General features: G+C 40.0%; 1 protein-coding gene across 7 annotated transcripts in view; it reads left to right on the top strand.

Annotated features, from left to right (window-relative positions):
* The window catches only part of LOC145349822 (microtubule-associated protein 2-like), a 251261-nt gene that overhangs the window by 201574 nt on the left and 36801 nt on the right, over positions 1-12886 (top strand). For 6 of the 7 annotated variants that reach the window (XM_080198387.1, XM_080198386.1, XM_080198388.1 and 3 more), the window contains one exon: positions 8407-12756. In XM_080198387.1, coding sequence (XP_080054513.1) covers positions 8407-12756 — 4350 coding nt within the window. Of the gene's footprint in view, positions 1-2886; positions 3130-6625; positions 6875-8394; positions 12757-12886 lie in introns of all 7 variants that reach the window. The other variant, XM_080198389.1, reaches the window with a different exon arrangement.

Genomic DNA, 12886 nt, shown 5'->3' with positions numbered 1-12886 from the left:
TTTAGACGATCTACATCAGGCTTTGTGTACAATGATATTAAATCATCTGTTCACTGCACAAAATGGGAAGGCAGTTACTTCAGATATGCAGTTAAACAGCATTTTGAATTCTGCAGCAAAAGCAAAACAGGAAACAAGCAACTTTTGTGAAGATAATTAATGTTTTACATGTATAGGAGCATAACTTTATGCTAGAAAATAAGCAGTTTTAGGACTGTGTTTCATGCCAGGCATGTTTTGGGTGGTGGTGCTGGGTGGGGCATTCCATGTCAAACATGACAAGTGGGGTAGCCTTCCCACTCGCCCCCAACCTTGTCACCAGTGGGACGGGGATGGATAAAACACCCAGCACTAGGCTTATTTTTGAGGTTCTTAGATGGCCAACTAATGTGAAGGGTGAGGATATGTCATTTGAAGGAGTGCCTTGTGCAAATCACCATCATCATCACCCCCCCCCCCCTCCCCCCCCCCCGATCAGTTTAGTGTCTCCCTACCTGGCTCCAAACTCCCACCTCTCCTCATCCTCAATCCCTCCCCATTTAGAAAACCAGGTAGTAATTACTGGGGTCCAGGTGCCGTCAATCTTCGTGGGACAGCTAACCATCCCAATAGCATCCATTTGAGTCCCATGCCCTCTTGTAAAATTCAGCCCTTAGTTGAAGCCTAGAATAGTTACAAGTTACAGCGTGTTTGACACTTCTGTTTTTTTGCAGTCTCTCTGCTGGGACTATTCAGCTGGTCCCACTTCCCTGTCCTTTCCCTGTGTCCCACCGTTTTTTTTCCTCTTCAGAAAATTTTCCAATTCCCTTTTCACACCTGTGTTTGAAGCTGCCTCCACCAGACTTCTCCAGATTCCAGATTGTGAGCGCTCGCTGTCCAATTAGATTTTTCCTCATGTCACCGTTTTTCTTTTTCTCAAACTCCTTGGGTAGAATTCCCCCAAGCCCCCACCAATGGGAGGGAGGGGTGGGTGGGTGAATTCAGCAGGAGGTCAAAAATCACAGCAGGATCTTCTGGTGCTACCCAACGTGACAGATTAGGAATCCTGCTGGAGGCTGGCATGAAACTGACTTGCATCCTTCCCAATGTCCAATTCTCTGCAACGCCAGTGGGAAAACACACCAATCCAGAACTGGTCTGGACCAACATGTCAGGACTTACTTGAAGAAAGCCTGGGACTGCCTCCAGAGTTAGGGAATGGAGACTGCCAGGGGCCCTGAAACACCAGGGCAGTAGGTGGGGGAGAGCAGCTATTAAATGGACCTTCCGGCTTCAGTGTTTCCATGGCGGTCCATCTCCTAGCTTCAGAATATTCCTGGAGATAATTCTTTTTTCAGGATTGTCTTCCTTCAATGGTGGGTCATTGATGTTGGGTGCCTTTTTAATATGGCACTTACTGGATATCAAGGCATGCTGTGTGCCATCGAGCCCTCTCTGCCATGGAAGTCAGTGCAAAATCCCCAGATGCATAATTAAATACTCTGGGGATGGGAGATATGGCACAGTTTCCTGTCAGCCTTTGCAGCGGGAATCATTCTCCATCCCCGCTGCAGGATTTAGTCCTGGATGAGAGAATTCCGTCCCTTAAATCAGTGTCCTCTGGTTCATACCTTGCTGCCAATGAGAATAGAATCTCTTTATCAACACTTTCTAGACCTCTCATGCCATTGAAAATCATTCTCGTTCTTTTCTCAACCTTTCCTGTTGAGGCCAAGCCAGTGTTTTACAAATGTTCACCATAACCCCCTTGCTTTTGTGCTCCGTGAGCACGGTTTTCCCAGCCTCTGGAAGACAGTGAGTTGGGGTATGGAGGGTGCTGGAAAATAGCTGGGACCTGAGTTGGGACTGTTCCCTGATGCAGTCCTGGAGCTGGAAGGTTTCCCAGCAGTGGGACTGGATACAGAGCAACTTTGTACTGAAACAAGGTGGGTAGCCAATTAATATATTTAGGGATGCTGCTTTCCAGCCTTGCAGTGTCATTAGAACTGGAAGTTCCATGCTCCAGAGAGTAGACCACAGGCAAGGAATACTGTCTATCATGGCCCCCCATGGACCATCTGGGACCCCTACCTGTTTAGCTCCTCTGATTTATAATCTTCTAACTACCTCTCCGAAAGTGCCTTCATGTTAAGATGCCATCTCAATCCCTGAGCTGTTTTGCAGGGCTTATCTCTTCAAAGTCCACCCCCTTAACTTGACAGTGATCACAGAGGATGCTTCCTGTGGAATTGCTGAATGAGTCCCACTGTTAATTAGTGTGGAGTCAAGACCACCATTTCATCTCAATGTTGGGGTCCCAAAGCTCGCAGTAAAATGCTGCCCTGGGTCTTTATTTGTAAAACCCAGGATCCCATATGCCTTATTAACCACGTTCTGTTCCTGTCCTGCTGCCTTCAGTGATCGTTCTCCTCCTTCAGCACTTTTAGAATTGTGACCTACATTTTATATTGCCTGTTCTCATTCTTCCCACTAAAATATATAATCTCATACTTCTTTGCACTGAATTTCAGCTGACTCATGTCTGCTCATACCAGCAGCCCGTCCATGTCTATCCTCCTCAAAGTACACAATATTTCCACATTTAGGGTCAGCAGTTTCCCATTGTTCTATACTATGGATAGCTTGTGGTTTAGAGGACATTAGCAATTGTTCAAACTTTGTTATTCTGGCTAAAGTCTATTTATGACTTAGGAAAAGCTTGAACTTTTTAATTGCAAAATGTCAGTGTTAACTTTGTAATATGGATGTTCACTGGGGATATTTGCTACGCATATTTCAAGTGAACTTAAATATATGCTTGTGGCTGGTTTCATCGCACTTGAATAACTGATGTATTTGTTGTGGAGCTGTGTCTGTTTGTCGAATGATCCCTGTGTCTATTTGTAGATTTAGGGATTGAGGTTAAGGCAAAACCTCTCCAAAGGTGCTCAACCTATCAGCCTGCCACCACTCAGGAGAAACGCATACTCCTAGCCCCCTCCATTTCTGTTTCTGTTCACGACGAAGAGCCTTACAATTCTGATGAGGAGTACTATGAGCATCCTTTATTCAGTTCACAATGGACTGCCACTAGTACACCCCCCAGTGCCACACTTCAACAGGCAGATGAGTTGTGTAGTCAGGACAAAGGTGAACCAAGCATGGTTCCTTTTTTTTCTTCTTCTCCCTCTCTTTGTTTTTGTCTTGCATGCGTTCACCAGTTCCTATTGTTTTGTTCCACATGGAAGTGAAGTCCCCTGAGCACTTATTCAAAAAAGCATTTCCAATAGGATTAATTTTTGAGACAACATCGGGCAAAATTCCAACTCATCTCGCGAAAGGTGCGATGCGGGCACATCAGCCACTGAACTAAACTAAATTTTGATTCACCTTAGTATCACATATGGGGAATGCTAGACTTTTAAAGAACATTAATATAATGTGTAAAATATACAGGTGTTGAGATTATCACAGTGAAATTTAAACTGTATGTATTTCATTAATATTGAAAGAGTTAGACTTCCTGCTCTTCCAATTTTGTGTTTGTCACCCCATCATTCTCTCCCCTCACCCACTAATGTTGATGGAACATCTCGGGCTGATTAGTGCAGAAACAAAACCATAGCCTGTATATCGAGGTAAGGTAGAAATTGCTTTGCACTTAAAACAAAAAAACCCTGCAAATCTCCATTTTATAGACAAAGTATTACATATTACAAAATATCTTAATACTGTATCCTAATGATTCGATGATGAGGTTTTTTTACGTATTTTAGAAAACGTTTGTCTTTATAATGGAGACATACAAGTTTTGCAAAGTCCACACACAAGTTTATATACCTGAAAACTTGATAACAAGTAGGTAAGGAGTTCCATTAATCTAAGACAGTAGATTACTGTATTAGACAGCTCCAATTAATTGCTTTCTGTGGAAAATTTACTGAAGTATCCAATTTAGGAAACTGGAAGTTTCTGGTCTTGAGTGCACTATTGAATAGAATAGAATCCCTACGGTGCGGAAGGAGGCCATTTGGCTGGTTGAGTCTGCACTGAGTCTCCGAGACAGCATCTTCCCAGGCCCTATCCCTGTATCCCAATATTTACCCTGTTACACTAAGGGGCAATTTAGCATTGCCAATCAGCCTAACCTATATACCTTTGGACTGTGGGAAGAAATAGGAGCACCAGATACAGGGAGAACGTGCAAACTCCACACAGTCACACAAGGCCAGAATCAAAATCGGATTCTTGGTGCTGTGAGACAGCTGTGCTAACCACTGTGCAGCCCATTATTACAGTATTACATCAAAATTATTACCATTCCAGGCAATCCCTTGCATGAAATTAGTTTAGACATCTCACCCTTGTTCCTAGTGAGAGGTAACTGATGATACAGTGTTGCCTCGCAAGTTCCTTTTATATGGAAAACCAAGTTCACAATTAAGTCACATATCAGGATAGTGTGGAAGGAAGTTAAACTTTACATCCAACCTGTCTTGATGTAAAAACTCTGTGAAATAATGTTAAATCATGTTCCATTCTCTTGTTGTGACATTTTGATGAGCACCGAACTATCAAAGAATTCAAGAAAATCAAAAAGAAAATATCTGTGATATCCTTGATGACCCATTTGAGTCAGTATAAATGATGTTGAATTTAAAATCATACTTCTAATGTGTCTAAGAACAACCAAATTATTTAAAACAATTATCCAGACAAACATTCTGGCATTAAGAAAATTATACATGTGACTACAACAAAGCTGGGGACTTCCTACATTGGATAAAACAGTGCATGAATCATGAATTCAGTGCACTTCACTGTTATTTTATTCACAGCGTCTTTCACCTAATACTGCACTAAGTTGTGTGAGTGCTCCACATAGCTTTCAGTTTTGGCATGCCAAATTATACTCATTCCAGTAACAATGTAAATCACTGAAACACTTTCAGCTCTTGGCCTGTGACACTAATTTATTTGCAGCGTTGAGCTGTCAAAGTACCACGTTACGAAAGAAAGTGTCAGCTCGTACTAATTCACTATAATATCAGAAACTACAAATCAAATGTGTGTTTTTCATTTGTGCAGTTTTTTTGATGGTGTAAAGCAAGACCATTTAAACTATTGTGATGTTTCATTTCAAATCTATTAGCACCACTTTAAAAAAGGTACAATTATTAAATAAGCTTAAGCATTTCTAAAAAAAAGTGATGGAACATGCTTGAAATTTGACATACATTGAGTAAAACTACAGAATAAGCATTACAGGTCAGTAGATACCGTGTTTAGAATTCCTCCTTTCAAAACACACATTGAGAACCCCTGCAAACCCCCACAGTTCAAATTTCATGATTTTTAGCTGGGTTTTGGTCCTTTTCTGCACAAAAATTAGATTTAAGGTGCAGTTAGAACTTACAGATATGAATTATTGACAGAAATGCCGCCTTCACAATTGCCAATCAAGTTTGTTTCAGGCACGGAAACACAATGAATATTGCAGTATTATAACCACTTACCCATGACTGTATGTTCTGCTCAGTAATGTGCACACTTGTCAGCATGCCCACTATAAGTTACATGAAGTTCAACATGCTGAAGACATGTATATATCTCATCTCAGAGAAACATTATGCTTTGCATTTGTGGAAGTTGACCAATTGCTTGCGAACCAGAAAAACTATTTTGTGAAAGCCTTTCCTTGTGTATATACCATGTTGGTTTTATGTTTTTGCATCATTGATGCTAGCAAGCTGAATGTAATATTGTGATTCCTAAAACCAGGTCAGATATTGTATAAAATATGTTACTCTGATCTGTAACTATCTTATCCCACTGAAAGTAGTAATATACATAAATTACTGAAAGCACCAAAAGTATGCTTCATAAATCTGAATCTGGAAGAGTTTACCCATTATTTAATGATGTATAATGAGCTAAGTATGGCAACCCAAAGCCATTATTATGTAATGGAGAATTTTGGCACACTTTAACATTCACATCCACAAATAAATTGATGATAGCAATTGGCAACAGAACAAATAAGAAACAAAAAAAATTGTAACTGGATTATGGGCGGAATTTTACTGGCATGTCCGCCCGAGTTTTGTACGATCCGGCCTGAGGCAAACGGAGAATACTGTTCTCTGAGCCTCGTCCGCCCTGGAATCGGTGTGGGTGTGGCGGTAAAATTCCGGTCTATATTTGGTTAGAAGATATATACTATTCCTATTTACTATAATGAAAATATATGCATAGAATCACACAATTTTAAAACACAGAAAAGTTGCCATTTGATCCATTAAGCCATGAAACCTCTTTTAGAGTTACCTAATTGATCTCCTGCCCTTCTCTTCCTCCAGTGTCTTGAAAGTTCCCTTTCAAATGTGCATCAAGCTCCCTCTTGAAAATTACTTTCAGACAGTGAATTCTAGACCCTAATCATACTATTGCACAAAATTCACTCTCTCTTCCCCCTCCTCCCACCCTATTATTTTTATACAATTATTTATAATTGTATCTATTTATCATATTTTTTATTTAAGTTGTTGTCTATACAAAACAGAGCTGAAAGTGTCCCATTAAAACTGTTGTGTTAAGCATCTGTGTTGTCTTTTGTCCTGACATGTCCACTTCTTCCTTTGAGTAGAAGAAGTTGTTGAGAGTCCAGCATCTGATGAAGAGGAGCCAGCAATAGCTCTTAAGCAAGAGCATGTTCAAGAGCACTGGTCTGCTGAGCATTTAGTGCAGGCAGAAGCTGTAGCCCAGGCTTGGGATACCAAATCTGTGGAGGTCACATCATCCAATGAAGACAGTGTGCCAGCTGAGATTCCCAATGGAAAGGGAATGACTCTTAAGGAAGTTGAGTCCCTGGAAGAAATGCCACCTTCTGTAGAAGGTGTGTCTTCCTGTTGACTTCCACAAGACAACAAATGCCTTTTGAATATCTTATTTCTTTCAAGTGTTTGCTTGTAGATATTTTGCTTAAAGGATAATTTAATTATTGTGCGTTAATTGCTTTTAGCTGATTTGATGCTGGAGCAACAACAATTTCCCACCACTGCTGCTGACATTTGAGTTATTTTGTTTCCATGATGTCATGCTTTGCAGCTGAGTTGATCTTTTTTTAAAGCACATGAGGCTTTTCATTGCCTTAATGTTTGCCAGTTACATTGCTGATAAATATCCTTTCAGTGTTGGTTCACCTGCTTTCTAATCAGTCGACTTAATAGTGATCAGAAGACTTTTTAAGTTGCGTTTTTGTATTTTCGGCCTATATTGGGGATTATTTTAAAATGAATTGCTTTGCTTCATGTTTTAATGCTGGCATCTTGCATTTATTATTTTAATCAGGCTATTGTAAGTGCTTATTATTGATAAATCACTTCTGTTTCCAAAAGTTTGGCAGATCATGGGTAAGGTTGAAATTGATTATGGTGAGAAATTACTTTAATTAAATGTACAGTTTGAGACATAAATAGAACTTAATCAAAATTACCATAAAGATCTATCTGTATAAAGTTCAATCCAACCAAATGATGATAAAGATTGTTTATTGTGTAGTTGAAGTGCATCCCTGCTTCCTGTCCCACTATTCCCCCCAGGCTGCACACCTCAACATCCTGCAGCCAATTCATATCCAGGAAGAGGCCAAATAATTTCTCTGCCTAAAACCCTGAGGCTGCATCCACACCTTCACAGGAGATCAGAAACAGTGCAAGACAAATTATGTGAGGTGTAAATAGAGTAGACAATACCTAGAAAGAGGAAACAGAAGGCAAGGAGATATTCATAAAGAAGAAGAAAGTAAATCGGTCAAAGATTGTACGATACCTTGTTGTCATACTTGTGTCACAGCCACATATATACAGAATGAAAGGAGAGACAGAATGAGAAAGCGACAAACAAGATTCATTACATTTCCTCGCCCATCTCTGAGAAAGTTGAGAGAAGGATCTAGAAAGATAAACAGGGAGGCAGCATTATTTTTAATCCTCCAGTTAAAATACAGTGGATCAACTAATATACCCAGTGCGGTTTTGTTTGTCTCATGAAAGTAAATATCAAAATTTGCATTTTAGCAAGCTTAGAATTTGTCCATATTTTGCAGAATTAATATATATTGATATATATTAATATATCATTAACTTAGATAAAAAGTGGTATCAGCTTATTTTTAACATAACTGCTAAGTCTGGGAGTCAGTGGCAGTTTTGTGTCTGAATACAGTTTAGGTCCAAAATTAGAACTGTTTTTTTTCATCCTCCCTAAATATTGTGCTACAGGAGTTAGGCAGATTTGTACGCATTTCATTTTTATTCAACGCACACCTTTTTGGCAGGGGACAAAAGAATAATGTGTGGGATAGTTTTGCCTATCAATAACAGTTAACTATATGCATGCAACAAACTACTTTAGATCTGCTTACAGCCACGAAGATGGACAAGCTGTCAACATGCGGAGAACCCTCTGTTACAAGCGGGGGAAGACCATCGTTGCATGAAGTACCAGTAGCAGAGTTGAAAAATAATATTGTCGAACGTACAGTGCAGCAAAAACCTGATTTGCCGTCTCCTCCTCCTACATTGGATAAAGATAGTGATTCTGTCAAACACCAAACACCAGAGGAAGCTTCCAAGAAGCAGTATTCATTTTCAACAGATGCTTTGCAGTCCAAACCTGATCTTGTATCATTAAAGAATGAACCATGTCCAGAAGACTTAGCTGCCTCTAGCATTGAAGCTATAACCAGCCACCATGTAAGTTCATTACAATCTAGCGTTAATGAAGATGAATGCATCTCTATAGTGGCAGCAGAGAATATATTTGGCCACGTGCAACCAAGTTCTGACGAGAAAACAGATGAAATCATGAAAGCGCAAAATACTCTGATAAAAACATTGCCCAGCAAATCTATTTTAGATGAGAGTACAAAGCCTGTTGATAGTTTTGACATTCAAGGTTCATCAAAACAATCCCATACAGAGATTTCAGACACAGATTTCTATGAAGAAAAGGACATTTCACCTGTCAAAACAGCTCCTGTTAAAGATCCATTGAAGGATAGCGAAGAAGCTTCACAAAAAGAGCAGTTGGTTGTTGGAACCACAGGTACTGAAGACAAATATGACTTATATCAGCAGGAAATAGGAATAGATTCAGCTGCAATCATCACTTCAGTCACTGAAGACACAAAACAACATGATCTTCAGGAAAAGCCAGGAGTGCTTCAAGACAAAGTACCTGTAATTGCATCTAGTGCGGTTAAAGACAAAACTGTAGTTTCAGAAGACTCAAGTGATCAAAGGAAAGAGACACTAGATACAATAAAACTGGTTGAACACATAGAGGATGTATTTTCAATGCCAGAAGACAGATCAGAAACTATTGAATACAGCTCCACAGAAAATGCACAACATTATTTAAAACATTTGAACGGGAAAACAGCAGCAGAAGAGACAATATCCAGTCCCATCAATTTAGTACAAACTGAGTTACCTAAACATGTGCCTGAACAACTAATAACCAACCTTCCATTAAAGGAAATGGATGAAGCCAATCTTAAGGTAGCAGAAGTTGTAACTGCTCAGTCACACGTGGAAGAATTTAATCAAAGTGTAAAACATGACGTGCAACCCACCACAAGTGACAGAGCTTTAAGCAGCGACTCTGCACTTGAGACAATTAAACGCGAGCCATGTGTTGTGGATATCAAAAACGTTCATGATACACACACAAAAACTGAAGACACAAGCACGCAACAGGTACCTGCCAAGGAGAAAGAGTTGGGAGCACAAGGTGTGCCCACATTGACTGATACCATTGTTCCTTCTGATAAAGGTGCAGAGAGTTCAATTAGTCCAATGGCGCAGAACAAAATGACTGACACCTTTAATGTGAGTGTAAAAGACGAGACAGATGTGGATCAACCAGAAATGTCAAAGTACTTTGAAACATTTGTTTTGAAAGACAATGGGGAAAATAGTACCAAGCAGCTTGAAGACGGTTATTATGAAATGACCATCACAAATGAAAACAATTCAAGACTTCCTCATAGTATATCACAGTTCCCTGAAGTCCCGTCAAAAGCTGATGCCCACAAAGTTGAAAATAATATATCAGCACAAAGTATTGATTATAGTACACTTGCACAGACAACTTTGCCTGCTGATATGCAGACTAAACCCACTACGGGAAGTGAAATTAATTTATTTACTCAGCATCCGGAGGAAGACTCCAGAGCCATATCCCAACAACCTGATTCTAGTGCTGATGCAAGTATCAGTAAAGAACTACAAAAGCTAGTTCTGAACTTACCGACAACACCTTTAGATTCAACAGCACTAGAGGCGGAAACAGAGAGCCAAGGTCCCCCAGAATCTTTGTCTCCATTGGCCTCTGATATTCTTGCCTGTACCAGAGGAATGAGCTTAGAGGAGTCAGCAGACTTTTTCCCAGTAACGACACCTGCTGAGGAGAAACACATTTATTTCCCTGTTGAAGTGGGAAAAGATGAGAAATCAGCCGATGAAAGCCTGCAGTTAGATTCACAATATACTTACCCCCGCGCTTTGAAGGACGAGTACAAAAATGACACTGTTGTGGTTCCTGACTTACCTGAAATGTTGGATTTAGGAATTACAAGAACGAGACTAAGCTCTGAGGGCACAGAAACAGAAGTGGTTCGAAAAGCATCCACGCCTGGAGAACCTGCCGCTGAAAATATTGCTTCTGGTTCAGAGGCTTTAACCGAAAGCATCAAATTAATTATTAAAAATGTTAGTCAAGCAGAGGAAATGGGCTACTGCGTTTTTGAATACTCAGCCCCCTTACCAACTCCCGAAGAAGTTAAAAGTCCTCTGGAAGATGGCAGCATTTTCCTTCACCAGATCCGCACTGCTTCACAGACAATAGATGAGGAAAGTATCAGGAGGCAAATAGATGTAAATAAGCAGAAAGAAGATTCACATTTTAGAATTAGCACCCTGTCAGAAGACAGGGAATTAAAAATAGCTACTATTTTAGAAGCACAATCAGAAACGAAATCTGATGAATCAGTTTTGTCAAGTGTTCCAAGCCAGGTTTCTAAGACAGAATCTGTGCCAGTCCAAGTGTCTGATGAATTTGCACTGAAAGAATCTAACAATCAAAATACAACCACCAGCATCGACACTCAGAGAACTGCAAACATCCTCTCTCCAAAGAAGCTTCCAAATCATGAAACAGAAAAGCTCAATAAAAGTCATGATTTGTCTGGTTTACGTAGTACAGTTACAGTATCAGAACTATCTTTGAAAATTAAGTGTGTTGATCACAAACTGGCCGAGAAAGAGACTTCTGTTTGGGAACCAGTTCAACCCAGGGAACGCTTGGAAGATAAACGAAGGTCTAGTTTGCCCAACAAAGTTACTCTACCACAAGTCGCTTTTGAACCAAAGGTTTCAGATCACAAACAGTCCGAGAAAAGTGCTTCTGTTCAAGAACTAGCTCACCCCAAGAAATTCTTGGATGACAAACCAAGGCCTATTTTGCCCAGACAGGACAATGTGCTGGATGTAGATATAGAAATAGACAGCTTGGATCACACAATTTTTAAGAAAGATTCTCTTATTCAAGAATCAGTTCAACCTAAGAAAGTCTTAGAAGATGAACCTTTGCCCAGTGAGGTAATTGTACCAGAATCTGTTTCTCAGGCAGTGCCTGAAACAGCTTCTCCTACTAAAGAGACACCTCAGCTTCAAGAGATTGTGGGAGCTACATCTGGTTCGCCCAGTAAGACTGTCTTATCAGAGGCATGTATAAAGACTGAGATTGTTGATCATAAAATATCTGACAACATTGTGCCTACACAAAAAACTACTGCACTTGAGAAAATTATGGTAGATTCCACTGAGCCTAGTTTGCCTGATGAGGTTATAATATCTGAAGTAAGTTTGAAAATGGAGCAAATTGATCAAGTGTCCACAGACGTTGTCCCTGCTTCGGAATCAGTTCAAGCTGATGACGTGAGGAAGGACGATGCTAAGCCTGTTCTGTCCAGTGAGACCATTGCACTAAAAGATGATTTAGAATCTGTGCATTTTGATCACAAAATAATTGAGAAATCTGGACCTGTGCAAGAAATTATTCAAACTGAGAGTGCAATGAAAGATGCAACTGCACCTCGTGTTCCCAGCGATGTTGTTGAGTGCACGATAGATCAACCTACGGAAATCATGGAAAGTAAAACTAGAGCTACACCCAGTGAAGTTATTGCATCTGAAGTTTCAACAATGGGTTCTGGTGATCATCAAATCTTTGAGGAAACTGTTCCTGTGCAAGAACCAGCTGAAGCCCAGAAAACCATGAAAGAGGAAGCTAAGTCAAATCTACCTTTTGAGGTTACTGTGCCAGAAATAGTTTTACAAACAGACACTGCTGACTATGAAATATCCGAGAATGTTGTTCCTGTGGAAGAAGCTGAAGAAGAGAGGGGAATTGTAGAATCTGTTATTACAGTAGAAGATGACATAATTACAGTTGTTCAGACCACGTTAGAAGGAGGAAAGGACATAGGCCACAATGTGAGGTTTGCCATGCCTGATGATGGTGATGTTGAGGACGTTTTTACCCCAGGTGAACAAATCCAGTCAACGGAAGAACAAATTCATGAACCACCTGAAAAAGCTGTCCAAATTGCACTTATTCCGGAGAAGATTGAGATTCCTACAGACTTGAAAGAAGATGAGAGTATTGATGAATCAGTAATGGACACAGACAGCCTCTGGATGGATACTCAAGGTGCCTATAAAGACTTAACTATCAGCCATGATGAGATGGTAAAATCTCGGTTAAAAAATAACTAAGTGCTGTGTTACTCTACACTTGTATTCCTTAACTTTACTGAGTTTTTTAAAAAGTAACATGAATT

The sequence above is a fragment of the Carcharhinus amblyrhynchos genome, chromosome 11, assembly GCF_965287045.1.
Source record: "Carcharhinus amblyrhynchos chromosome 11, sCarAmb.v2.hapA, whole genome shotgun sequence".
NCBI lineage: Eukaryota > Metazoa > Chordata > Chondrichthyes > Carcharhiniformes > Carcharhinidae > Carcharhinus > Carcharhinus amblyrhynchos.
This window is presented reverse-complemented; position numbering and strand designations above follow the sequence as displayed.